The sequence below is a fragment of the Dromiciops gliroides genome, chromosome 1, assembly GCF_019393635.1.
Source record: "Dromiciops gliroides isolate mDroGli1 chromosome 1, mDroGli1.pri, whole genome shotgun sequence".
Classification (NCBI taxonomy): Eukaryota; Metazoa; Chordata; class Mammalia; order Microbiotheria; family Microbiotheriidae; genus Dromiciops; species Dromiciops gliroides.
The window spans coordinates 713,451,827-713,479,127 of NC_057861.1; the positions used below are offsets into that span (position 1 = coordinate 713,451,827).

The 27,301-nt window shown below is 36.9% G+C and overlaps 1 protein-coding gene across 2 annotated transcripts in view; it reads right to left on the reverse strand.

Annotated features, from left to right (window-relative positions):
- GRM7 (glutamate metabotropic receptor 7) overlaps positions 1–27,301 on the reverse strand; it is a 995,782-nt gene that overhangs the window by 652,993 nt on the left and 315,488 nt on the right. For both annotated transcript variants that reach the window (XM_043978848.1, XM_043978847.1), the window contains exon 2: positions 24,146–24,362. In XM_043978848.1, coding sequence (XP_043834783.1) covers positions 24,146–24,362 — 217 coding nt within the window. The remainder of the gene's footprint in view (positions 1–24,145; positions 24,363–27,301) is intronic.

Here is a 27,301-nt window from a genome sequence, read left to right on the forward strand (position 1 = left end):
CTGAGCTTAGATACCAAGGATACTATGGGGTGATAAAGGAAAGATGTTATTATTTCCATTTTTAAACTAAGGAAACTGAGGCTTTGAGACATTTAATCCAAGGTTACAAAGTATCACAACTGGAACTTGAATCTATATTTTCAGACTCCAAAGCGATATTCCTTCTCTATAATGGCATGCTCCCTCCCTCCCCACCCCTTGTCTCCATTAAGGAACACAATCTCTTGCCAAAGAACTGAGTGAACCTAATTTATTAATGAATGATGATTTAAGCTATGAGCCCAATGCCCATATTATCAATGTTTAAATTGCATAAAAGAGGAGAGGCATCATTGTTCTAGACATGTAAACTTAAAGGGCATAAAAGGAAAGAGGCATGATTATCGTGGGCAAATGTTCTTAAAGGAAATCAAAGGGATGGTAAACCATTGTTCAGACCAGTGTGCTTAAAGTTCCAGGAAGGTGAGAGACATCATGGATGTACACCTGTGTGCTTCATGGAAGAACAGGGGCATCACTGTTGGGCACCTGTTTGTTTAAAGTGAGTTAAAAGGAAGAGGCATTATTGGTATAGACCTGTGTGCCTTAAGCTCATCAAGGGGGAAAGGCGTTATTGTTTTGGAATAATTTGCTAGGGAGAAATTTCTACAGATGCTTTAAAATGCTAGCAGTCTTTTAAAGACAATGGGAAGGGGGCAGTTAGATGGCGCAGTGGATAAAGCACCGGCCCTGGATTCAGGAGTACCTGAGTTCAAATCCGGCCTCAAACACTTGACACTTACTAGCTGTGTGACCCTGGGCAAGTCACTTAGCCCCCATTGCCCCGAAAAAAAAAAAAAAAAAAAAGACAATGGGAAAAGAGGGCCTCTCTTTTATGCTGTAGAACAGATAAAGGAAACTTATTTATTGAGAATATTTTTAATTATTTCTCTCTGCCCCCTAAATATGCATTTTAAAATGGTCAAATATATCACTGTCCTTCCTTAAACTCGTTTTTATATGAGTTTTGAAGAAGCATTTTACAAACTATCAAAGTCAAATGACATCAATATTTCCAGTGGCCAAAGCAATGGCATTTCCCCTAAGAAGAAACATTCACTGTTCAGAGATATACTCATGCACTTCAGGGTATGAAAGGAATTGATGTTAGAAAATGATCTGAACTCACAAGCGACTCACTATGAACTAGTTCATGCAATTTTACACTCAGAGGCTCTCTCTCAGACCTCCTAAGGTTACTGAATGGTTCTTTGAGATTCTCACTGAACTGTGAACAAGTTTCCAGGTCCTCCCATAATAGATAAGGGAAGAGTTTCCCCCTGTAAAGAGTGTGGAAAAGTGACAAGTAGCAAAGAATAATGATCAGGGACAAACAGGGCATCTCAGGAATCGAATAGCTCTGGGCATCTCTTCCCTTCCTTCACTATCCCATCTCCTCACATAAATGAATGGCTATCTACTTTTTGTTCGTGCTACTGAGGTCTTTTCAGTCATATGAGGAAGTTGTAATGAATATATTAAAATCAAGGGGATAGGGACTTGTGTTTTTGGAGTATTTTTTTTTTGGTGGGGCAATGAGGGTTAAGTGACTTGCCCAGGGTCACACAACTAGTAAGGGTGAAGTGTCTGAGGCAGGATTTGAACTCAGGTCCTCCTGAATCCAGGCCCGGTGATTTATCCACTGTGCCACCTAGCTGCCCCTGTGTATCTTCATTTTAAAAGAGGACTTCAGGTATAATATCCTGTATATCACAACAGAGGTCTGAATATTACTTGAGGAAGCTTGTCCCAGGAGGCTAGAGGTCCTCTTTTGTTATATTACAATTTGATAGGTGGGTAGCACAGTGGACAAATATACAGGTCTTAGAATTTGGAAGACCCATCTTCCTGAGTACAAATCTAGCCTCAGATACTTACTAGCTATGTGATCCTAGCCAAGTCACTTAATCCTGTTTGCCTAAATTCCTCATCTATAAAATGACTGGAAAAGGAAATGGCAAACCTATCCAATATATAAACCAAGAAAAATCCCAAATGGGGCCATCCAGAGTTGGACACAACTGAAAAATGACAGCACAACTACTTCTACATCATTGCATCAGAACATAGAAAGAACCTTAGAGATAATCAAGACTGAATCCTATCTGTTCTCATTTTAAAGATGAGAAAATTGAGGTTCACAGTGTTAAATGACTTGCCTAAGATCACATGGATAGTTAGCATCAGTGGAAACATGACATTATTATGGTACTTAAAGATTTGCCAAAGCACAGTGTATAGAGAGCTGCACCCAGAGTCAGAAAGACTTGAGTTCAAATGCAGCCTCAGGAATTGTGTGATCATGGACAAATAATTTAACCTCTGTTTCCCTCAGTTTCCCCAACTACAGAATGAGGATCGTAATACACCACTTCTCATGACTGTTGTATCAAATGAAATAAGAATTATAAAAAGCATTTGGTTGGGGGCAGCTAGGTGGCGCAGTGGATAAGCACCGGCCCTGGATTCAGGAGTACCTGAGTTCAAATCCAGCCTCAGACACTTGACACTTACTAGCTGTGTGACCCTGGGCAAGTCACTTAACCCCCATTGCTCCGCCAAAAAAAAAAAAAAAAAAAAAGCATTTGGTTCAGTGTTTGGCATATAGTAGGTATTATACAAATGCTTGTCCCCTTACCTCCATAATAACCCTGTGAAGTACATGATAAAAGTAGAATTATCCCCCTTATACAAATGAGGAAATTGAGGTTTAAAGAGATTGTGACCTGCCCATGATAGCACATCTAGTAAGGATCTGATGCAAGATTTGGGTAAGCCTTGTCTAAAAGTGGCACTCACTGTATGGGCATCGAAATTGGAAGGCATGTATTTGCGGGTAGAGGATTATTCCTCTTCAATAAAATGGAGAAATTAAAAAGAAAACAACTAGGGTATGCCCTATTTACCTCAGCTTCCTACATGTATACCAAGTCTTTAAGAAGTCTTCTGTGTATTTACTCTCTGATGAATTTGTATTTAAATTCTAAAACACTACACTTTGCATGTAGGACTTTTACTTCCTGTCTTGCAAAGAAGTTCTACCTATTTAAGGCATACCTGTGGAGAACTGAAGAGAGTCTAAGAACAGCTTAAGTACCTTCACTACAGATTATACTTGTTGTTTGTTTTTTTTTTTGAGGGGGGAGGAGCACCAGAGACTCCTTAGTCCCCATCCTGACTGATAGATCCTAGCAATATTTTCACTAATCTAGGAAGATGTATCCCCATGCTGTCAGTTGATGAAATGACAAAAAAAAAAACACTTGTGCTTCTACAGTGACATTGGTTTCCTACTTTGTTTCTTTCCTTTTTTCTAATCATTTCCTAGAAACTTTAGAGATTTCATTTCTTAAGAACTTTATTTTGATGTTTTGGGTGGGCATTAGCATTCAGGTGCACTTTCAGATTTAAGGTTTAACAAAATGGGAAAATAGCAAAATAAGCTTCAAATAGATTTGGCCCAGCATTCAGAACAAGAAAAGCAAGTACTCAATAATAAACATTTTTTTTTCCATTACAAAATGAGTTTCTGGATTATTTGTTTTCTAATTTAAACTTGATTGTGTTTATGGTTTTCATTACTCACAGTCATCATAAATACAGCAGGAGTCTAATTGATGCATTAGGCCAAACAATTATATTGAATCTGTAATCCATTAGTCTAATGTAAGCCACTCCAATGTCAATTCCCTATTCTAGTTGTGTTCATTGGTCATTGACTACTAATGTACAAAGCAAATTTAAAACTGAACAGACTGAAATGAAATTTTTCATTATTAGCCCAAGCTTTCAATAAAGGACATTTAAATGTGATGAATGTAACCTCAGAACCAGATATATTTGGAAAATTCTCCCCAAAACCTCATTTTTGTTCTACTTTCTGGATTTGTTCAGGTACTTAATGAATTCCCAATCTTCTCCCCACTTCCACCCCCCACGGAAGAAAATGTGTTTGATTTGTCTTTTTTGCACACTCCATGAATTGAAACACCTTTTTCTTTAGTGGTACTGGTGTCCAATCATCATCCTGTGGTGATGACAATTTGAAATCCTCAAGCTGGTTGTAAGGCCTGTTAAGGGCAAACATTCTAGCTAGTCTGTCTAAAACATCTAATGAGCGGTCGCCAATAAATTATAAGCTTTAGCAAGAGTTAGGCTTTTAAGCATTTATTAAGGAGAACAAGAATTTGGTAAAGAGAGAGAGAAAGGCCTACATTCATCTATCTATCAAAGAGAGAGCGCATTTCTAGCTCCACTCTCTGCCAGAGTCCACAGGAAAGAGCCTGAGTCAGAGCGCCAGGCTCCGCCTTCTTCCTCCCACAAGCAAATGTCACTGCCTGACGCCAAAGAAAAGATGCATGGTCCTTGCCCTCAAAGTCCTTCACCTCATGGGCAGAGCTCTTCTCACAGTAAGTTTCCAGCAGGTGGCGTCATTCCAATCGTTACAGGCTTCTTCAGTCTGATTTCCACCTACCCCACAAAATCGTATTGCTCCTTACTCCTTTTGCATACTCTTTGCTACTGCCAATCAGGGCAGCTAATTTCTGTTTTCCTGTACATTGTTATATCTCCACTTCCATGTCTTTGCACAGGCTGTCCTTGGTGTCAGGAAAGCATTCCTTCCTAATTCTATAGAACCCTTTGCTTACTTCAAGGTGCTCAGGTACCACAAAGGATATGTTCACCTCCACTCACAATACATAACACTCACTCACTCTTTTGCAATTACCCTGGTATTATCTTTATACACTTTGTGCTTATTATCTGTGCATATGTTGTATCCCACTTCCCCAAGAACTTTATAAGTTCTTTGTATTCCCTACGCCTGTACTTAGCAAACACTTCACAAATAAGTGTGCAATTACATTGAACACCAGTTTTCCTGTTATTTTTAAATAAGCTGTTTAAATATCTGAAGATGATTAAAATAGTTCAATTATTTGAGAAATTAATGGAAATATTTATACATATATAATTGCTAATTTATGTATGTATGTACGTATGTATACACATATATGCATGTATAATTTCCCAAAATGTCTTACATTATTCGGATTCTACAATCCCACTATTTTTTTCCCTACATAGTAATAGCTCTATTGCTATTACCAGACATCTTGCTCTATAATCAATTATATTTAAAGTGTCTATTGTAATATGTCCCATAATTACCTCAAGTGTAATACTAGTACCAGGGTTTGTAAAGAGTAATGACTTCATATAGACACCTTTCTCCAATGAAGCTGGTTGGAAAATGAATACTGTCTATAAAATATTAATGAATTGGCCTAATAGTATCCAGTGATTATTAGTATTAGGTTATGGTAAGTGCTTTCTACTTACGCCCTCAAGGGAAAGGAGTACAAAGAAAATGAAAAAAAAATGAATTGAGAGAAATCCAGAGTTATACAGGGTCAATGCATCTCAAATAAAGTCAACCAGATAGGTGCTTTAGATGGGTGCGATTACATGCTAAGAACTGGATTGCTGCTTGTCCTTCGGTGAGCGTTGAGAGCTCTAATGCAGTGGTTTGGGGACGTGGCAGGATTTCCTAGGACTCCTGAAAAGATTTAAACAGTGGAGATTAGTTTGCCAAAAGAAGAGAAAATTAATGGCCGAGTGAAGTATTCAGTGAGACTCTATTTAGATATATTATCATTTAAAAACCTAAAACCATTTAAAGAAAGTTAAATTCCAGTAAACAGATACCTTGAAAATAACTTCATTAAAATTAATTCTTATTTGACTTATTTTTCTGAATTGTTTTCAAAAATATTATTTTTTATCCATCAAGCAGCATTTACTAATCAACTACTATCTGCCAGGCCTTGTTCTGGGGATACAAATACAAAGAATGAAATAATCCTCCATCTCAATGAACTTGCATTCTAATGAGGGAGAAAGCAAACATATGTGCATCCATGTGTACATACATGCACATATGGAAAGGTGGCCTTTAAAATGAACATTTAACTACTTGGTATTTATTGTATATAAATTATTATACTTTATATAAATATGTATTACAAATAATATCACATTTTATAGAGACAGAGATGATACAGATACAGATACAGATGTAGATATGGAATAAAAATAAATACCAAGTAATTAAATGTTAATTTCATGGCAGCTAGGTGGCACAGTAGATAGAGCACTGGCCCTGTATTCAAGAGGAGACCTGAGTTCAAATCTAACCTCAGACACTTGACACTTACTAGCTGTGTGACCCTGGGCAAGTCACTAGCCCCAACTGCCTCATCAAAAAAAAAAATGTTAATTTCAAATATCATCCTTCCATCTTTCCTCTACCCTAAACTAGATACTAGGGGGTGTGTGTGTGTGTATGTGTGTGTGTGTGTGTGTGGTGTGTGTGTGTGTGTGTGTGTGTGTGGTGTGTGTGTGGACACAGTCCAAGTCAGTCTTTTACTTAACCAGAGTACAGTGATAGATAAGCAATTGTCTTGAACCATCAGGATGGGTAACAAAATTCTGATGTAACTGCTAGGAAGTCTCCTAATAGACATCTCTAAAAGTAGGGGCAGCACAGTGCATAGAGTACTGGCCCTGGAGTCAGGAAGACTTAGTTCAAATCCAGAATTAGACATTTAATATCTTGTGAACTTGGCATTGCAAGATCTTGCCTCAGTTTCCTCAGTTTGTACAATGTGGATATTCATAGTAATTATGTTTCGGGGTTGTTGAGGAGGATTAAATGAGATATCTCTAAAGGTGGACACAATGCCTGGCCCATAGTAGGTGCTATATAAATATTATTGTTATAGAAAATGTCCTCTTAAAGTTTGAATAAGTTCTCAGAGGACAAAGCAAAAGTACAAGTTCTCCAACTTCTAAGGGTGTTTGAAACCAGCATTACAAATATATTCCTCTTTGGAGTCAGAGGCCATGATCAGAGGCCAATCCAGCTTCTGCCTCCTCTTCCTCTTAACCATGAGACCTGGGAAAAATCACCTAACCTTCATGGACCATAGATTCCTATTCTCACGTGTAGAACAAAGGGGTAAGGTTAAGGTCTCCAAGTTCCCTTCAGTTTCTACATCAGTGACCCCACTCATAATTATCAGCATAACAATTTTACATTTCAACTCGAGCTCTACCACAAAACAACCCACGTACATACCTATACTTCTGCTTAACCTTTTTATCAAGTAGAACTATTCTTCTCTGGTCCAAGGAGATTTTATTCCCAGAAAATATTTTATTAGTGAATAAAACCAACCAACATGAAGAATCACATCACAGCAAAGAAAAAAAAATCACCCTTTAACCTCTCTCATCTGGAGTCTCAGTGAACTTCTCTTTTATAACTGAGGCAGAAGTCATAGCATAGAATCAGGGGAAATAAGTTGTACTTTCTGGCACCATGTTTTTTCCTCCTGTCCTCCTTCCTCTTTGCTTGTGAGTTGGATTTCCTTGGAGATAGTAGCATGAGAGACAGGGCAAGCTGAATAGGGAAACTCAGTGCAGCATGAGGATAGTTTCTGCCTATGAAGGGATGACATGTCATGAACTGGCCTTCAGCTAGAATTAGTAGGGGGTGAGACCACTAGAAATCCTGTGACTGGTAAGATGTAGAGTTGTAGGAATCCCTTTTCCATTTTCTCCAAAGTCATGGAACTAAGATAAGAGATGGAAATCCTCTCTCCTCATCCTTCTATTTTGTACCCCATCCCCCCAACATAGACACACCTCCTTTATAAGTCTCTTGTATAAATTGATTGAAGCAGTTCCGCTTCCCCCTCCCAGAAGATCTGGGAGGAGGAAAGGCATGACATGAAATGGATTTATGAAGTAAGTTTTCTTTTATTTCTATGTCAATAAAACCTGTGAAACATATGTATATGTATGTATGTATGTATGTGTTTGTGTGTATGTATATATATGCCCAGTTTCTGAATATATGAATGTACTGGGAATTTATCTGCAAGAGTAAACTATTTCACAGAATGGGGGTTTAGAACTACATGTTGATAGCAATTTTCATGACATCATTTCTAAAAATAGTACTTTATTTTTCCAATTACAGGTAAAGACAATTTCAATATAATTTTTGTAAGATTTTGAGTTCCAAATTTTTTCTCCCTCCCTTCCCTACCCCCATTCGTAAGCCAGAAAACAATCTGATATAGGTTATACATTATAATCATATTTCCACATTGGTCATGTTGTGAGAGACGAATCAGAACAAAAAAGGTGCAAGAAAGAAGAAACAAATAACCCCCCCAAAAGTGAAAATAGTATCCTTCAATCTTCATTTAGACTCCATAGTTTTTTTTCTGGATGTGGAGAGCATTTTCTTTCTGAGTCTTTTGGAATTGTCCTTGCATCATTGTATAGCTGAGACAAGCTAAGTCTTTCACAGTTGATCATCACACAATGTTGTTGCTATGTACAATATTTCTCCTGCTTCTGCTCACTTCACTCAGCATCCATTAATGTATGGTCTTTCCAGGTTTTTGAAATCTGCTTGCTCATAATTTCTTATAGCACAATAATATTTGCATTCATATACCACAACTTGTTCAGCCATTCCCCAATTCATGGGCATTCCCTCAATTTCCAATTCTTTGCCACCATAAAAAAAAAACAGATATAAATATGTTTGTACATTTGGGTCATTTTCCCTTTTTTATGATCTCTTTAGGAGTCAAAGGTATGCATAATTTTACAGCATTGTGGGCATAGTTCCAAAGTTCCAAATTGCTCTCCAGAATGGTTGGATTAGTTCACAATTCCACCAACAATTCATTAGTGTTCCAATTTTCCTACATCTTCTCCAACATTTATCGTTACCCTTTTTTGTCATATTAGGCAATCTGATAGATGTGAGGTGGTACCTCCAGGGTTTTTTAATTTGCATTTTCTAATCAATAGTGAAGAACAATTTTTTTATATGACTGCAGACAGCTTTATTTCTTCATATAAAAACTGCCTATGCATATACATTGACTATTTCTCAATTGGGGAATGACTTATAGTCTTATCAATTTGATTCAGTTCTTTACTTATTTGAAAATAAAACCTTTTATCAGAAACACTGGCTGAAAAATTTGTTTCCCAATTTTCTGATTTCCTTCTAATCTTGGTTGCATTGGCTTTGTTTGTGCAAAAACTTTTAAATTTAATGTAATCAAAATGATCCATTTTGCATTTCATAATGCTCTCTCTCTATCTCCTCTTTAGTTATAAATTCTACCCCCCCCTCCACAGATGTGACAGTTAAACTATTCCTTCCTCTTCTAATTTGCCTCTGGTATCACTGTAAGTCTAAATCATGTACCTAATTTAACTTTATTTTGATATGTGATGTAAGATATTGCATGACCTTATTTTTTGAGCAATATTTTACTTTACCCTCTTGGTTGTATAGGGACACAAAGACCTGGCTAACAAGGTTGGGGTTTTTCAAAGCTACTTAAGCATGAGGACCAAGATAGTGAAGCAAAGGAGGAAGTTTGAAGCTTTGCCAAATTCCCCTCCAAACACGTAGAATAAAACCCACCTCAGAATTGATGTAGGAGCAGGAAAACAGCTTAACAGCCTGGCAGGAAAGGTCTGTCACACTGTAGTGGGAGGGGAGCAAGGTCTAAGAGCAGCATCAGCATTCAGCCTTCCAGCAGAGGGCCTGCAGCAAGACTCCAAGACTGGGACAAACCACTAGGGAGCCCCAACCTTCCTGCAAACCAACAACCCCCTAGGCTAGTGAGCAATCTGTGCTACTACGAAAGGCATCACCCCAGGGACGACCACCCCCCACCTCAGCACAAGCTACCCTCATGGCCTTGACCCCACTGCTGATTATTAGTGAAGCCCTGCCCTGGGGCCCACCCTAGGGAACAGATAGACTTTATTTCCATTACAACCCAGCCACAGAGGCCCACCCCTGGAGAAGACTAGAGCCCTCCTCCAGGGTCAGCCACCAGAAAGGCTGTTATAATAGCAACCCAGCAGAAAAGCCCCACCCCTGGGGTAGGCCAGCAACTAAAGTCCATACCCAGGGGAGGCCAACAGAGAGGCTCCATCTCCCAGTTAAAGCCATAAGGGTAACACTATCCTTCAGTAAAAGCAAGCAGTTAAGCCCTGAAGCCCACTGAAAGCCAGCAAAAAAAGCTTGGGACAGTGCAAGACCAGAGCTCAACTCTCACAAAAAACACAAAGTCAAGAAAAAGGCAGAAAAATGATCAAAAAATAAAAAGAGAGAGGTGACAGGAAGAATCAAGACATAAACCTAGAAGAGGAGAATAATGTCAAAATGGATACCTGTGAAACCTCAAAGACAAAGGTAATTTGTTCTCATGCCCAAAATAATTCCTGTAAGAGCTTTAAAGAGGATTTTTAAAAAGCAAATTAGGGAAGTAAAAGAAAAATTCAGAAAAGAAATGAGAGTAATGCAAGAGAATCATGAAAAAAGCATCAGTAGCATGGGAAAAGATATAAAAAGTTTTACTGAGGAAAATCACTCCCTAAAAAAGAAAATTGAAAAAAGAAAAAAAGAAAAGAAAATTGGCCAAATGGAAAAGGAAGTGCAAAAGTACACTGAAGAAAATTCCTTAAAAATTAGAATTAAACAAGTGGTAGCAAATGACTATGAGGCATACAATGAAACAAAATTTAAAATGACATGTAAATAGAAGAACATGTGAAATTCTCATTGGGAAAACAACTGACCAAGAAAATAGATCCAGAAGAAATAATATAAGAGTTACTTGACCATGATCAAAAAAAAAGAAAAACCTAGACAACATCTATCAAGAAATTTGAAATAAAATTACCCTGATATATCATAACCAGAGGGCAAAATAGAAATTGAAAATCTATTATCACTGCCTGAAAGAGCTCCCAAAATGAAAACTCCCAGGAACATCATTGCTAAATTCCAGAGTTCACAGACCAAGGGGAAAGGTTTACAAGCGGCCAAAAGGAAACAATTCAAATACCATGGAGCTATAGTAAGGGATATACAGCATATGGCAGTGTCCACAGTAAAGAACTGGAGAGCTTGGAATATGGTATACTGGAAGGCAAAAGATTCAAGAGTCACTAAGTATCATTTACCCAGCAAAATTAAATATAATCTATTGGGGAAAAATGGACACTTAACAAAATAGGGATTTTAAAACATTCCTAATTAAAGATAAAAGCCAAATAAAAATTTTGGCCTCCAAATACAAGAATCAAGGAAAACATAAAAAGGTTAAAAAAAAAAACAACCAAGAAAAAAATATGAGAACTTCAACAAGGTTAAACTATTTACATTTCTATATGGAAAATAATACTTGTAACCCTTAAGAACTGTATTAATATAAAAAGAAATTAGGAGTATGTATAGACAGAGGGCGTGGATATAAGGTGACTTTGATAGGATAACCCAAAAACAAAATAAAGGGGTGAGAAAATAAATTGCACTGGAAGAAGGGGAGATTGAATGGGATAAATTATCTGACATAAAAGAGGCATGAAAGAGACATAATGGAGGGAGAGATAATTGTGGTTGATCGGCAAAGCTTAAGCATTATTCTCATCAAAATTGGTTCAAAGAGTGGGCAGCTAGGTGGCACAGTGGATAGAAGACCGGTCCTGGATTCAGGAGGACCTGAGTTCAAATCCGACTTCAGACACTTGACACTTACTAGCTGTGTGACCCTGGGCAAGACACTTAACCCTCATTGCCCAGGGGGAAAAAAAACATTGGTTCAAAGAAGGAATAACATACACACTAAGTTGTATACAGAAATCTATCTTACCTATAAAGAAGTAAAAAAGAAAAAGGGATCAAGATAATAGAGGGGGGAAGTGGGGACTGATAAAATGGAAGATAGATTGGGGAAGGTGGGGATGAGAAGTAAAATATTTGTAAGGAGGGAAAGGGTTGGGGGAGATGGGGGATCATGGAGGGAAATATACAGTTATTATAACTATAAATGTGAATAGGATGAACTCGCCCATAAAATGGAAGTAGATAGCAGAATAGATTAAAAACCACAATCCTACAATATGTTCTTTACAAAAAAACACATTTGAAGCAGATAGATACACACAGTGTAAAGGTAAGCGACTGGAGCAGAATTTATTATGCTTCAGTTGAAGCAAAGAAAGTAGGGGTAACAATTATGATCCCAGACAAAGCAAAAGCAAAACTAGATCTGATTAAGAGATAAGCCAGGAAACTACATCTTGGTACCATAGACAAAGAAGTTATATCAATACTAAAGATACATGCCCTTATAAATTTGTGTATATACACACACACACACACGTAGATATACATATATACATATATGTACACACATATATACACGTACATATATGTACATACACACACATACGAAAGGGCATAGCATCTATTGAGGGTAAGAAAACAATTGAACTAATAAATAAAACTAGAATCTGGCTTTACAGATGAGAAAGAAACAAATTGATTAATTTGATTTAAAAAGGAAAGAAGAATGCCAATTTACTTGTATCAAAAATGAAAGCAGTGAATTTGCGACCAGCAAAGAAGAAATTAAAAGAATTGTTACAAGCTATTTTCCCCAACTATATTCCAATAAATTCGACAATTTAAGTGAAATGGATGTATGTCTACAAAAATATAAATTACTTTGGTTAACGGAAGAAGAAATAAAATACTTAAATAACCTAATCTTAGAAAAATAAATTGAATAAGCCATTAATGAACTTCCTAAGAAAAAATCACCAGGGCCAGATGGCTTCACAAGTCAATTCTACAAAACATTTATAGAACAATTAATTTCAATACTATATAAACTATTTGAAAAAAAAACAGGCAAAGAAGGAGTTCAACCATATTCCTTTTGTGATGCAATATAGTGCTTATACCTAAACCAGGAAGAACCAAAACAGAGAAAGAAAATTATAGACCAATTGTCCTAATGAATATTGATGCAAAAATTTTAAATAAAATAATAGCAAAGGGATTACAGCAAAATATCACAAGGATAAAACACTGTGACCAGGTGGGATTAATATGAGGTACAAAGAGTTGGTTCAACATTAGGAAAACTATCAGTTTATTTGACCATATAAACCAGCAGAAATCACATTATTTTCTCAATAGATAAAAAGAAAAGGTCTTTGACAGAATACAGCACCCATTCCTATTAAAACACTAAAGAGAATAGGAATAAATGGAGTTTTTCTTAAAATGATAAGTAATATTTATCTAAAAGCATCAGTGAGCATTATCTGTAATGGGGATAAGCTATAAGTCTTTGCAATACAATTAGGGATGAAGTAAGGATGCCTGTTATCACCCTGTATTACTTAATATTAAACTAGAAATGTTAGCTAGAGCAATCAGAAGAAAAAAGAAATTAAAGGAATTATAATAGGCAATAAGGAAATAAAACTATCACTCTTTTCAGATGATATGATATTATACTTAGAAAAACCTACAGAATCAAGTGAAAAACTATTTGAAATTATTAAAAATCTTAGCAAAGTTATAAAATACAAAATAAATCCATATAAATCATCAACATTTCTACCAAAAAAGTCCGGCAGCAAGAGATAGAAAGAGAAATTCCACTTAAATATCTGTAGACATGATAAGATACTTGGGAGTCTACCTGCCAAGATAAATCCAGGAACTATATAAACACAATTATAAGATACTTTTCAAACAAATAAAGTCAGATCTAAACAACTGGAAAAAATACTAGCTGCTCATTGGGTAAGCAACATCAATACAATAAAAATGACAGTTCTGCCTAAATTTATCTATTTATTCAGTGTCATGTTACTTAAACTATCAAAAATTATTTTATAGAGATAGAGAAGCTCAAGGATATCAAGGAAGTAAATGAAAAATGCAAAAGAGGGTGGTCTAGTTCTATCAGATCTCAAACTGCATTGTAAAGCAGTAATTATCAAAACAATCTGGTACTGGTTAAGAAACAGAGTGGTGGAGGCAGCTAGGTGCCACAGTGGATAAAGCACTGGCCCTGGATTTGGGAGTACCTGAGTTCAAATCTGGCCTCAGACACTTGATACTTACTAGCTGTGTGACCCTGGGCAAGTCACTTAAGCCCCATTGCCCCCCCCCCCCACCAAAAAAAAATAATCTACAAGAAATAGAGTGGTGGATCAGTGGAATACATTAGGTTGCAAATGCAAAGTAATCTAGTACATGATTAACCAAAAGATCCAAGCTTTTGGTACAAAAACTCATATGACAAAAACTGCTGGAAAAACTGGAAAATAGTATGGCAGAAACTAGGTATAGACCAACATCTCACATCATATACCAAAAGAAGGTCAAAATGTTTTACACCTAAAGGGTATTACCATATGCAAATTAAGAGAGTATGGGATAGTTTATTTGTCATATTTCTGGATAAGGGAAGAATTTAGAACCAAGGAAGATATAGAAAGCATTAAAAATGTAAAATATATAATTTTTATTTTATAAAATTAAAAGGCTTTTGCACAAACAAAACCAATGTAACCAAGATAATAGGGAAAACAGAAAACAGGGAAAGAATTTTTTTTTGCAACAAGTATCTCTAATAAAGACCTCATTTTTCAAATACATAGAGAACTGAATTAAATTTATAAAAATACAAGTTATTCCCCAATTGCTAAATGGTCAAAAGATATGAAAGGCAGTTTTCAGACAAAGAAATCATAACTATCTATAGTCATATGAAAAAATGCTCTAAATCATCCTTGATTAGAAAAATACTAATTAAAACAACTCTGAGCTACCAGCTTACACCCATCAGATTAACTAATATGACAAAAAATGGAAAACTTTGGACACTGAAGAGGATGTGGGAAAATTAGAACACTGTGTGTGGAATTCTGAATGGATCCAACCATTCTATACAGCAATTTGGAACTATACCCAAAGGGCTATAAAGCTGTGCATACCTTTTGATTCAGCAATTCTGCTAGGTCTATATCCCCAAAACATCCAAAAGGGAAAAGGACCTATTTGTACAAAAATATTTATAGTAGGAATTTTTGTGGTGGCTAAGAATTGGAAATCAATGCGATGCCCATCAATAGGGGAATGGCTAAACAAGGTGTGGTATATGATTATAATGTAATAGTATTGTGCTATAAGTAATGACAAGAGGGATGATTTCAGAAAGAAACTGGAAAGACTTACATATACTGATGTACAATGAAGTGAACACAAACAGGAGAACATTGTGCACAGTAACCACAATATCGTTTGATGAAGAACTGTGAATTAGCTTTTCTCAGTAATACAGTCATCCAAGACAGTCCCAAAGGACTAGTGATTAAGCAAACTATCCATCTCCAGAGAAAGAAATGATATTTTGACTACAGACTGAAGCATGCTATTTTTCACTTTTTTCCCCTTTTATTGGAATCTTCTTATACAAAATAATTAATATGGAAATGTATTACAATGATTTCTTACCATCTCAGTGAGGGAAGAGGAGAGAGAAAGAAGGGGGTATAGAATTTAGAACTCAAAACTTTAAATAAAAATGTAAAAACAAGAAAGGTACTTAGGCACCAAAGTGAAGTGGTCCTGGCTTTGGGGGAAAAGGCCTAGGTATTGATAGTCTGAGTGTCCTCTGGTGACCAACAGAGATACTATAGCCCCCAAGAAAGGGATAGTCTTCACACCTAACAGAGTAACAGACAAAACCTGGAGGAGGATTGATGACAGAAGTAAAGAGATTCCCCTTGGGCAATTCCCTTACCAAGTTTAGCTAACTACAGTTTCTTGCTGGACAGTTAACTCTCTGACCTGCTATCTTTCTATAGGCTTAAGTAAGTCATCATTTAATCTGCATGATTAAAGGGTACATAGTACAGCCCTTGTCAAAACAGTAAAGTGGGACTAAAATCCCAACAGGCCAAAGAAATGGAGATTTTTCAGAACAATGATGTCCTTAGGTGATTCACTATAGGATGTGACCTGGAGAATTCATTGGCCAACAATATCATAAGTAGACTTTTGTTTGTCCTTTGTTTCTTGAAGAGGATCAAGATATCCCATGACTTGTACTTAATTGGATTTAAGTGAGGGAGGGCTGTGCAAGGTCACCAACTTCACTCTCCTCCTGAGCCACCTGGGCCCAGTGACAAGATATATTACCAAGACAACTGGAGATGGCCCTGGATGCATTGGGAAACCTTGAACTTTTTAAGCTAAGGTCTTTCCCAGGACTCAGTTTGTCTGAAGCAACACCCATTCAGTGATTAGGGCTAAGTGAAAAGTAAGAAAAAGATTGGTCTCCTTTACCTAGTCAAAACAAATAAATAAATGAAAGGAGACTAAAAGGAAGAAATGTATAGGCTTATTGATGTGATCAATGACAAACTCAGAAAATTTAGTCAGGACTATAGACAGTAATAGCTAAGCCACAATATATTACAACACTCCCTTGGGGAGTCACAACTACAAACATCAACAAAGATTTGTTGAACACATATTACATGTGGGGTACTGTGTTAATAATACAAGGATTTTAAAATCATGATCCCTACCCTTAAGGGACTTACAGCCTACTTGTAGAAATCGAATATAGGGGCAGCTAGATGGTGCAGTGGATAAAACACTGGCCCTGGTTTCAGGAGGATCTGAGTTCAAATCTGACATCTGACACTTGACACTTAAGAGTTGTGTGACTCTGGGCAAATCACTTAACCCTCATTGTCCCACCAAAAAAATAAAATAATAAAATGTCAGTAGAAACCGAATATGTTTAGAAAACCATAAACAAACCAATACTGGCTTTGATCATTTTGAATTGGGAAACGGAAGCCAAGAAAGATTCCTATTCCAACACTAGCTGAGTCTACCCAATGGCAAACAGCTGACTATTTTTTAAAAATCCTGTCATCTAGATGTTCCCAAATTATCCACATTTGTACTATTTATGCATAAACACAGTCAAATAGCATGTCCAATGTGGATGATACTATTGGAGAATTGTAGTAATTTTGACCCAAACTACTAATTTGGGAAGTAGAGGATATGGTTAGAGTTAAGGGAAATTTTTGAACTGTTGTATTAAGGAAGGAAAGCATTTTTTACATTTTTTTGATCTACAATTATAATAATGCATATGGGATATCCTTCAATATGCTATTTATTTTACCCTTTGAAAGGTAAAACTCAAATTGTAATAGCTGATCATATTATCTGGACCAAATAGATATTACTAAAACAAAGGACTGGGAGGGAGAAAAGTCTTAGTTCAAATTCTACCTCAGGCACTGGCTAGGTGTATGACTGTAGGCAAGTCATGTTAAGTGACTATTTGCTTCAGTTCCCCATCTGTAAAATGAGTACACATTGGAGAATGAAATGGCAAACCATGCCAGTGTCTTTGCTAAGAAAATGCCATGGACAAAGTCTATGGGGTCACAGAGTCAGGCATGACTGACTGACCGAACAAGACAAAGTTATGACTATATCACTGCCTTCCTCAAGAAACTTCATTAGCTCCCTAGTATACACTGGATAGAACACACAGTACTCTTTGGCACTTACAATCCTTCACAATATTTCTCCAACCTATATTCCCAGGTTTGTTGCACATAAGTCTCCCTCGTGTTTTCTACATCCATGCCAAAACATCTTATTTGCTTTTCCTTATAAACAACACTCCATTTTTGACCTGCAACTCTTTGCAGAAGCTGTCCCCATAAATGGAACATTATTCCTCCTCACCTCTTCCTCTAAGAATTACTTTTCATTCCTTTCACCTCAGGTGCCACCTCTTAAAAGAGACCTAACCTCATTCCCCGACTCTTAACAACATCACCCCCAATTACTTTCTATTTACTTTGTATATTTTATATAAACATACATATACATATATATATATATATATATATATATATATATATATGCACACATATAACATGCATACATATTATCTCTGTGATGGAAAGTAGGTTTCTTGAGGACAAGCAATGTTTTCTTTCCAGGCTTGTTATTTCTAGCAAGGTCAGTGCCTGGCACATAGCAACTTAACAAATGTTTATTTAATTGAATTGAATGACTGAATGCCCTTAAAAGTAGTATTACTATAGAATACACATATGATATTGATAAATTGCAAAGCAAAACAGATAGAGAATTTATTCTGCAGCCATGACGCCTTGCTTCAAATCCCACCATTGAAACCTATTGGCTGTGTGATCTCTTACTGCACTGGGAAACTTTCTGACTATAGACTGAGGAGAAAGTACTATCTTGCATTGCATCCTCATACAGAGTTCCCCAAACCAATGAAATCATAGGCCCAATTTCTATTCCTATCAGCACAAGACTGAATTATGATACCTTTGTTATCTGAGAAACAGAAGTATATTCAAAATGCCAACCTATTTGGAAAGGTGTCAGCATTTCAAACCTACAGCAGAAGCTGAGATTCTGACCATTACTATTCTCCCACTATTTAGCAAGTTACTATAGAATCCTGATAGTCTCAGAATTATTTGAATAATCTTTGTATTAATAGGCTATGTAGCCACATTATGTCCATAGGATATGATATTTTTGACTACCATCTGGTATTATAAATGTTTAACTAACCCTTTTCCTGGGGAAGAGTGTTCGTGCATATTTTTCACCCAGGGGTATAATGATTAAATTAAATTTTAAATTAGAGTATATTGGGGGCAGCTATGTGGTACAGTGGATAAAGCACTGGCCCTGGAATCAGGAGGACCTGAGTTCAAATCCGACCTCAGACACTTGACACTTACTAGCTGTGTGACCTTTGGCAAGTCACTTAACCCTCATTGCCCTGCAAAACAAACAAACATAAATTAGAGTATATTTGGGTACTTTGTCATTCCTTGTGATATTAAATAATAAAATGTTTTTTTCTAATTTAAGCATCTGCATTCATTCAAACTAACAGAGCTCTTTATGCAGATACAAATATCTGATGAAATGGTATCATCCTGAAACAATCCCGGAGCCTTCTTTGAAAAATCTTCTTCATAGAAAGGTATTCTCACTTCTTTAATTCTTCCAGAGTTTCCAAGCAAGAATGATAGCTATTGAGTTTCCCTCTGTCAGTTTGGAAAGGCTGTGAATAGACTTCTGCTTGCCAAAAAGAATTACATGGCAGCTTGCGAAGATACTGGCTAGTTTCCTCTGACATCATTAAATCTATTTCCTTTTCTAGGGCATGATAGATGAGTCCTTGCTGATGGGTTGTGACCTTGTAGATGCAGAGCATCTTAAAAAATCCATACTGATACTTGAGGCTATGTTGGTAGGAATCTTTGGGTTCTTTCAGAGCATGCAGTCATGAGTATATGACCCAGGCTGGTTTGTTGTTGTTGTTGTTTTTTTTTTTTTGCTTGTTTGTTTGTTTTTTAATTCTGATTTTAAGCCCACAGAGAAGCTACAGCCAGCAATAACAGAGGCGTGTCTCAGGATCAACTGTCACTGCAGCCAATTGGGCCATAAAGAACAACCTTATTTAGCCCAATGGAAGTAAATCCTGACCAACAGATGTGACCACATTACATATCTCACATGCTTCAATATCTTCGAGCCAACAGTTGGACTCCAATGTTGGCACAGAGAGTGAGGAGGACTTACATGCCTCTCACTTTAAAACATCCATGTCTCTAGGACAGTGAATGTTTATACAACTAATTATACCAATTACGACCTGTCAGCTTGGCCTCATGCCCATCGCTCAAGTCCTTTTTGAATTATCCTAGCTAATGTGACACCATACCCATTAGGTTTTTGCTATCTTGATTTTGTCACTGTTAATATAATGCTGTTGTTCAGTCATATTCAAAAATACTTGAGCCCATGGACGTTGTCCACAATAATTCGGAGTAGTCTGTCATTTCCTTCTCTAGTGTGTCTTCCTTTTGCAGATGAGAAACTGAGGTAGAGGTTAAGTAACTTACCTAGGGTCATACAATTAGCAAGTGTCTGAGGACAGATTTGAAGTGTCTGAGGATTGGATCTTCTTTATCCCTGGCCCAGTGTTCTATATACTGCATTATCCAGCTATCCTTTTATACAACATGCTGATATGTATTACTGTGTATACAAATCCCATGTAACAACCTTTAGGAATAGGGATGGAACCTGGACTTAGAATTTCATTGGTAAGGTGAATGCCTATGTTAGGACATTCATTCTATCAGTGCAAATTACTTTCTTCTCTACAACTTAGAGTTATAGAGAGTGGCCTAAACCACTGGGAAGTTAAAGTGCATTGTCCAGGGTCAAAGAACCACAATGTTTCTAAGGCAGGACTTTTAAAATCCAAGTCTTCCTAGTTTTAAGGCTGGCTTTCAAACTACAATGAAACACCATCTCTCATCATGACACATACTAAAGAAGGATAATATAAAATAATAATCATTGCCTTTTATATAGGACATTGTTACAATAGGACAAAATGCTTTACCATTGTCTATCTCTCTAGAGTTAAACTTATCACTGATAGCTGTAAATATCATTATTTCAGCTCACCCATTCGCAGAATTGCATCCCTGAATACATCCCTGGATAGGAAATATCTCTAAAATATACCTAAAAAGTGATCATCCCTTTCACTAAAGATATCAATTGCAGTCTGTGTTTATGTCATTGAGGGTCTATATGTATTTCAAAAGTATCTGAAATCAATATTTCATTTAGTATTTATGATATTATTTCAGTTATCAAAATTATATTTAAAAATAAAGCTATAAAAACATTTTACCCTAAAAAAAAGTGGTCATACAACCTTTACTTGAAAACCTACCATCTCAGAGAGCTGAACACCTCTTGGCACAATCTGTTCCATTTTTGAACATCTCTGAAGATTAGGTAGTTTTTATTTATATTTGCTTTCAAGCAACTTCCTCCCAGCCCTTTCAGTCCTTCCCTGGAGCCAAGTATGACAAATCCGAACGCTCTGTGACAATTCCTAAAAACACTTGAAAACAGCTATCACTGTCCCCTAATCTTTTTCATCAAGTAAAATATTTCTAGTTTTTATTACCCTAACCTTGTATACCATAATTTCAAATTTGTTTATCATATGAGTTGCTTTCATATGGAAACATTCCATTTTGTCAGTGTCTTTCCTAAAATATGATCCCCAAACTAAGTTGGCTATTCAGACAGGGTATTACCAGAGCAGAATACAGTGGGATTTTCCCCTCATTTACCTCACATGGGATGTTATGCTTTTTTTTAAGGGCAATGAGGGTTAAGTGACTTGCCCAGGGTCACACAGCTAGTTAAGTGTCTGAGGCCAGATTTGGACTCAGGTCCTCCTGAATCCAGAGCTGGTGCTTTATCCACTGCACCACCTACCTGCCCCCCTATGCGTTTGTTTTTTTTTTTTCTTTTTTTTGATACAGCCTACACAATACCTTTTTTTGTGTGTGTGAGGCAATTGGGGTTAAGTGACTTGCCCAGGATCACACAGCTAAGTAAGTGTTAAGTGTCTGAGGCCAGATTTGAACTCAGGTCCTCCTGACTCCAGGGCTGGTGCTCTATCCACTGAGCAATCTAGCTGCCCCACAATACTTTTTTCATATGAACTGTTGTTTAGCCATGCCTCTGGCCCATCCTAGTAATATGCAGCTAATTTTCTGAACCAAAGGTCAGGAATTTTCACTTGCTGATAATAAATTTAATTTTATTATAGCTAATGAATCATTCTAGGCTGTTGAAAACCACTGGTATCCAACTGGGACATCTGATATTTCAGGCAACCTTTCTAGGATAATAGAATCTTACAGTTAGAAGATACTTTAGAGGCGATAAATTCTAAACTGTACTTGAACAAAAATCCCCTCTATAATAATATCCCTAATAAGTGCTAATCCAGTTCCTACTTGAAGAGCTCCAGTGAGGGGAAACCAGTTGCTTCCTGAGGCGGGAAATTTCACTTTGGAATTGCTCTAATTGGCGATTTTTTTTTTTTTTTGGCTTGTATTTAGTCAAAAATCTGCGTTTAAGCAACTTCAGCCTACAGTTCTTCCTTTTGTTCTCTAGAGCCAAGTAGACCTCCTCTTCCACATGACAGATCAACAAATACTTGAAGACAGCTATTATGTTCTCCCTAATACTTCTCTTTTTTAGTCCAAATAATTTTAAATGGCTTCAGTAGTATAGTCTACACTCTCCTTGTTGGCTTGCTCTAGATATATGTCAGTGTCATTCCTGGACAAGTCTGGGTAACAGGGCAAAGTATAGCAGACCTGTGATCTCATTAATCTCCCGTGATCTGGGCATTATGATATTCATTACAATCCAAAACCATGCTAGCTTTTATGATTGCATCCTCTCAAAGCTGACTCATATTGAGTTTGAGTTCTTTAAAACCCTAATGTTATTATTTTTTAAATCTCCACTAATGTCTAGTCATAACTCTCCTATTTTGTACTTGCAAAGTTTATTTTCTATATAGAAGTCTACGGTTTATATTTCTTTTATTTTTTTCCCACTCATTAGATTTGGATCACAAGTATATCCTGTCAGAATATTTTGGCATCTTAGCTCAGGCATCCAGTGTAATAGGGATCCCTCCCATCACCTGCCATTTAAGGAAGGGGGATATTTAGAAAGCATCAAAAGATACAGAGAAAGAAAAGCTAGATGATTCCAATAACGATTGCTCAACAGTAAGAAAACCAAGAGCAAAACCTCCTTCCACAACCCCATTCACTCATCATGAAACACCACTCTGCTCTTCCCACCAATGTTAATAAGAGAAGAATCAAGAATAGAAAGAAAAAATGGAAATAAAGTTAAAATAACTCCCTAGAGAAGGAGAGCAAAAGCATTCACAGCTGCTTCCTTTGGAGTCACAAGGAGAAATAGGGTCAGGTGTTTCTAGGAATGCAGCTGTGTCATAAATTTTCAGTATGTTTTAAAAATCAGCATGGAATTTTGAAATAGCTGTAAACATATGAACTTTTAATTCATGGCAACTCATCCTAGGTGAGATGCAGTTGAATGACAGTTAAGACATGAACTGGGTGATAAGAATGACTTTAGGTCTTCAGATAGATCTGAAAGGAACAATAAACATGATCTAGTTCAACCACCTCATTTCAGAGCTGTGGAAACTGAGCTTAGGAGAGCCATCCCTATATAAACAAACCTGCATACAAAATAATACAAATGTCTACAGTGTAAACTCTGCAATCAATGTTCCTGTTGCCATTTGTATAGTCTCTCTTTCCATTACATAGCTCCCTGTTTCAATCACGCCAGAGTACAAAACTGTCACATAAACATCAATAAGAATAAGATAATGAGGGCAGAGGAATTGTTGCAAAATAAAATAAAATAAGCATCTGATTTCAGGATATCTCTTTAAGGGAGAATATTTTATAAAACCAGCCAAATGTATCAAGTCTGAAAGTATTTCCACATGTGAAGGAAAGAAAGTACTTTTGTGCATCATCTTACATTTTATATAATCTTTCTTTAAAAATCTCCTCATTTGAGTATAACTGGCCACGTCTGACCAAGTATTTGGAGTCCTTGGCTCTAACTTGAGAAAAGAAAAGTGAACTTATTCCCAAGGCTGAAGGTGGAAGGCTGCATTTTTTCTTCTATCAAAGCAGAGATTTCAAAGCCTCACAATTATCTTCTCTTGTCCCTATGCTATTTATTCTGGTTAGAATTAAGCACAGGGAATACTGCATATATCCCAGATACTCTTCTTTCAAAGCCCATCACCACTGTGGTTGTTTCTTATGGCCCTAAAGGCTTGCCTTCATTTGAATGACAGGTCATTGGCCATTCATTAATGGGTGCAACTATTTGCAAATGGGCAGGTTTCTACCTGGGATATACTTATAGATGTTTGATGAGATTTTAAGCAACAGTCATATAAATTTTAGTAAGATGTTTCTTTTGTTTTCTACTAGCACTCTTTCAGTTTAAATTTCGCATCCTTAAAAACTTTATTTCTGAAAGCCAACCAAGCATTATAAATGATCATGTCCCAAATTCACTTTAGAAGAAGTGTGAAAGCAAAAAAACAATGTTGGAGTGATGTTAGGATAATGTAAACTGAATAAAACATAAGAACAGAGATATTTATAGGGTGTTAGTCTTATACTTCAGTACTTTTCCTACCTGCCTCTTTGGAAATCTGGGTGAAGGATTCAACACCTTTTTCTCCATAACTTCCTTCTGATGCAAGAGTGGAGACATAATTCCATCCCAAAGCTTTCACAATATCCACCATAGCCTGGGCCTGGAAGGAATCTGGTGGGACCACTCGAGAGAAGAAATCATACCTCCGGTCATCACTTAATTCTGGTGCAGTTGAGGCATAACTAATCTGGGGGATCTGAAAAGGATAGAAGATGATACAAAAAATTGATCAAGATATGACATACAATTCTAGTAACAGTTTAACTTAAACACAAGGTTTGTGCCAAAGGAAGATAAATGTGATATAAAAGAGTCGCTTATTTTTTTTTACAATCTAAAATGAACTACATTTTAGCATAAGAGAATGACAACATATCACAATTGTAAGAGATCTTGGTGACCATCCAGTCCAAACTCTACTTGAGAAGAATCAAAATATTCAACCTTGGGGCAGCTAGGTGGTGCAGTGGATAGAGCACTGGCCCTGGAGTCAGGAGTACCTGAGTTCAAATCCGGCCTCAGACAATTGACACTTACTAGCTGTGTGACCCTGGGCAAGTCACTTAACCCCAATTGCCTCACCAAAAAAAAAAAATATTCAACCTCTGCTTAAAGAACTCTAGTGATAAGGAATATACAACCTCTAAAAAGATCATTGTACTTTTGGACAGGTATCATGGTTAGGAAAGGGGTTTTTGTTTTGTTTTGTTTTGTTTCTAGACTTCAGACTGAATTTCCTGCCTTTTACCTATTGTTCTCACTTCTGCTTTTCAGGGAAAACAGAATAAGCTTTATCTCTTTTCCGTAGAATAGTCCTTTGAAAACACAAAACAGATGCTAAAGTCACCATCTTCTTCTCTAACTCAGGCTAAATGTCACCATTTTTTTTTTTCAATTGAACCTAATATTATGTAATTTTCCAGTTCACCACCTGGAACAAATTCTAACTTGGAATTCTGACTTCTAGATCAAATTCAGTTGACCTAGGGATTCACAGAGGTATAGAGTCATAAATTATCTTCCTTGTATATAGTAGAAATAGATGCAGATACTCAAATGATGAAATCAGCATTTGTTCAGAAGTTGAAGAGGTAGGAGAACTGGGAAACCATGGTCCTTGGATGGGAGAAAGGTGAGCTTAAGAAAGACTACAATAAAATCACAGATAGCAACTCACAGGATGGATCTGGATAGGATGGAGTGACCTTAATGGAGAAGGGATTGATGAATAAGGAGAATTTACAAAGATGAATGCGAAGGAATATCCCTATTTCTCCAGTCTCTGTGTTGCAGGTGTGAGTGAAAAAATAGCCAGCCTTGCTGTCAAAAAAACCCAACAAAACAACTTAGATTTCAAATGGGAAATAACGTGAGAGGAAGACATCTAGGGAAAATAGGAGTTTCTTAAAAATGGTGAAGGATTCCATAGGGTATAGTGGAAAAGAAGGTAAAGGAAGATATGGATTGGAGAGGGAAAGGCCTTAGCTGGATGGAGATGAGAGTAAAGGGAGAGGCAGTAGGACAAAAGAGGTTTTGTCTAGCTCAATTCAATTTTTATTTATATAGTCCCTGTCATGCACTAGGAACACTAATAGGAACAGAGACCAAAGAAACATAACAAAAAAAATGAAAGAAACAAAATGGGCATGTGTTTGTGTGTGTGTGTGTGTGTGTGTGTGTGTGTGTGTATGTGTTTATGTGTGTGTAATATAGGACTAGTCAATGAAGGATTAGTTTCAGAAGCACGAGAAGGGGATTCACATAGATGTTTGATGAGGTACATGATGACATGAAATGAAGGGCCCTGGCTTTCCACTTCAACCCATGAATAGGTATTATATGAGAGTTAACTGTCTACTTATTGCATGGTGAAGAAAAGCCCCTTGATTGGCTGTGAGGCCAGACCTAAGAGCACATACAAAAAAAGCACTAAGTAGTCAAAATAGATCTTTCCCTTTGCTAGTTGTGATCAAGGCAAGGACTGCCGTAAACTTCTCCGGGTGGGGAAAGAGGTGGCACTGGCCGCCTTTTCCTCCCATTTGGGCTAATGGCATGGCTGTTTTTTCTCTTGCTATGTAATGGAGTAGTGGGGATAAATGGACTAGGCTTATAAGCTTCCTCATAAGTTTTGAAAGGTTGAAAAAGCCCCTGGCCAGAGGTCCAGTTACTTGTGTCAATATCAGAGCACTGGCTTCTGAAACCAATGCTAGTGAGGAACCCAGCACAGCACTGACCTGGCCTAGATGAAGTGTCTTATCATCGAAGGAACAAATCTATGTTTTAAATATGCCATATTTTGCGGCAGCTAGGGGGCAGAGTGGATATAGCACTGGTCCTGGAGTCAGGAAGACCTGAGTTCAAATCCTGCCTCAGACACCTAACACTTACTGGCTGTGTGACCCTGGGCAAGTCACTTAACCCCAATTGCCTCACCAAAAAAAAAGAAAAATGCCATATTTGAAAGTAAATTTGGTGAGTGAATGCTTTGTCGCTATCCCTTTAAGTTTGAGCACCACCCCCCTCTCTTTTGGGCAGGGCAATGAGGGCTAAGTGACTTGCCCAAGGTCATACAACCAGTAAGTGTCAAGTGTCTGAGGCCTGATTTGAACTCATGTTCTCCTGTATCCAGGGCCAGTGCTTTATCCACTGCACCACCTAGCTGCCCCTTGAGCCCACTCTCCCCAGTGTGTCTGCTGTTAGAGAAAAATACTTTGTTACTCCTGTTCTTATCATTTCTCCTTAATAACTAACACTTTATAGAAGTTAACTGATGTTAATTAATTAAATTGAAAGTGGGCTACTGCTCAACAGTATTAAAGAAATATTCACTGAAAATGATAAATAATATTGGGACAGACACCAGAATAAGAGCTTGAACAGATATCATAAGAAAGACATTTTGATTTCTCAGGCATACCATGCCACCCCCCAGAACCCTTAAAGGACGATGTTGCTATCTAGCAACAAAATTGGGACCCAAAAGTGTGAGTATGAGTTGGGATAATGACTCCTGTATCTCATAACAGGCTTCATAAATATTAATAAACATAAATATATATAATATATGTATATGTGTATATATATGTACATACATATATATACATATATTCATATATATGTATATACACACACACC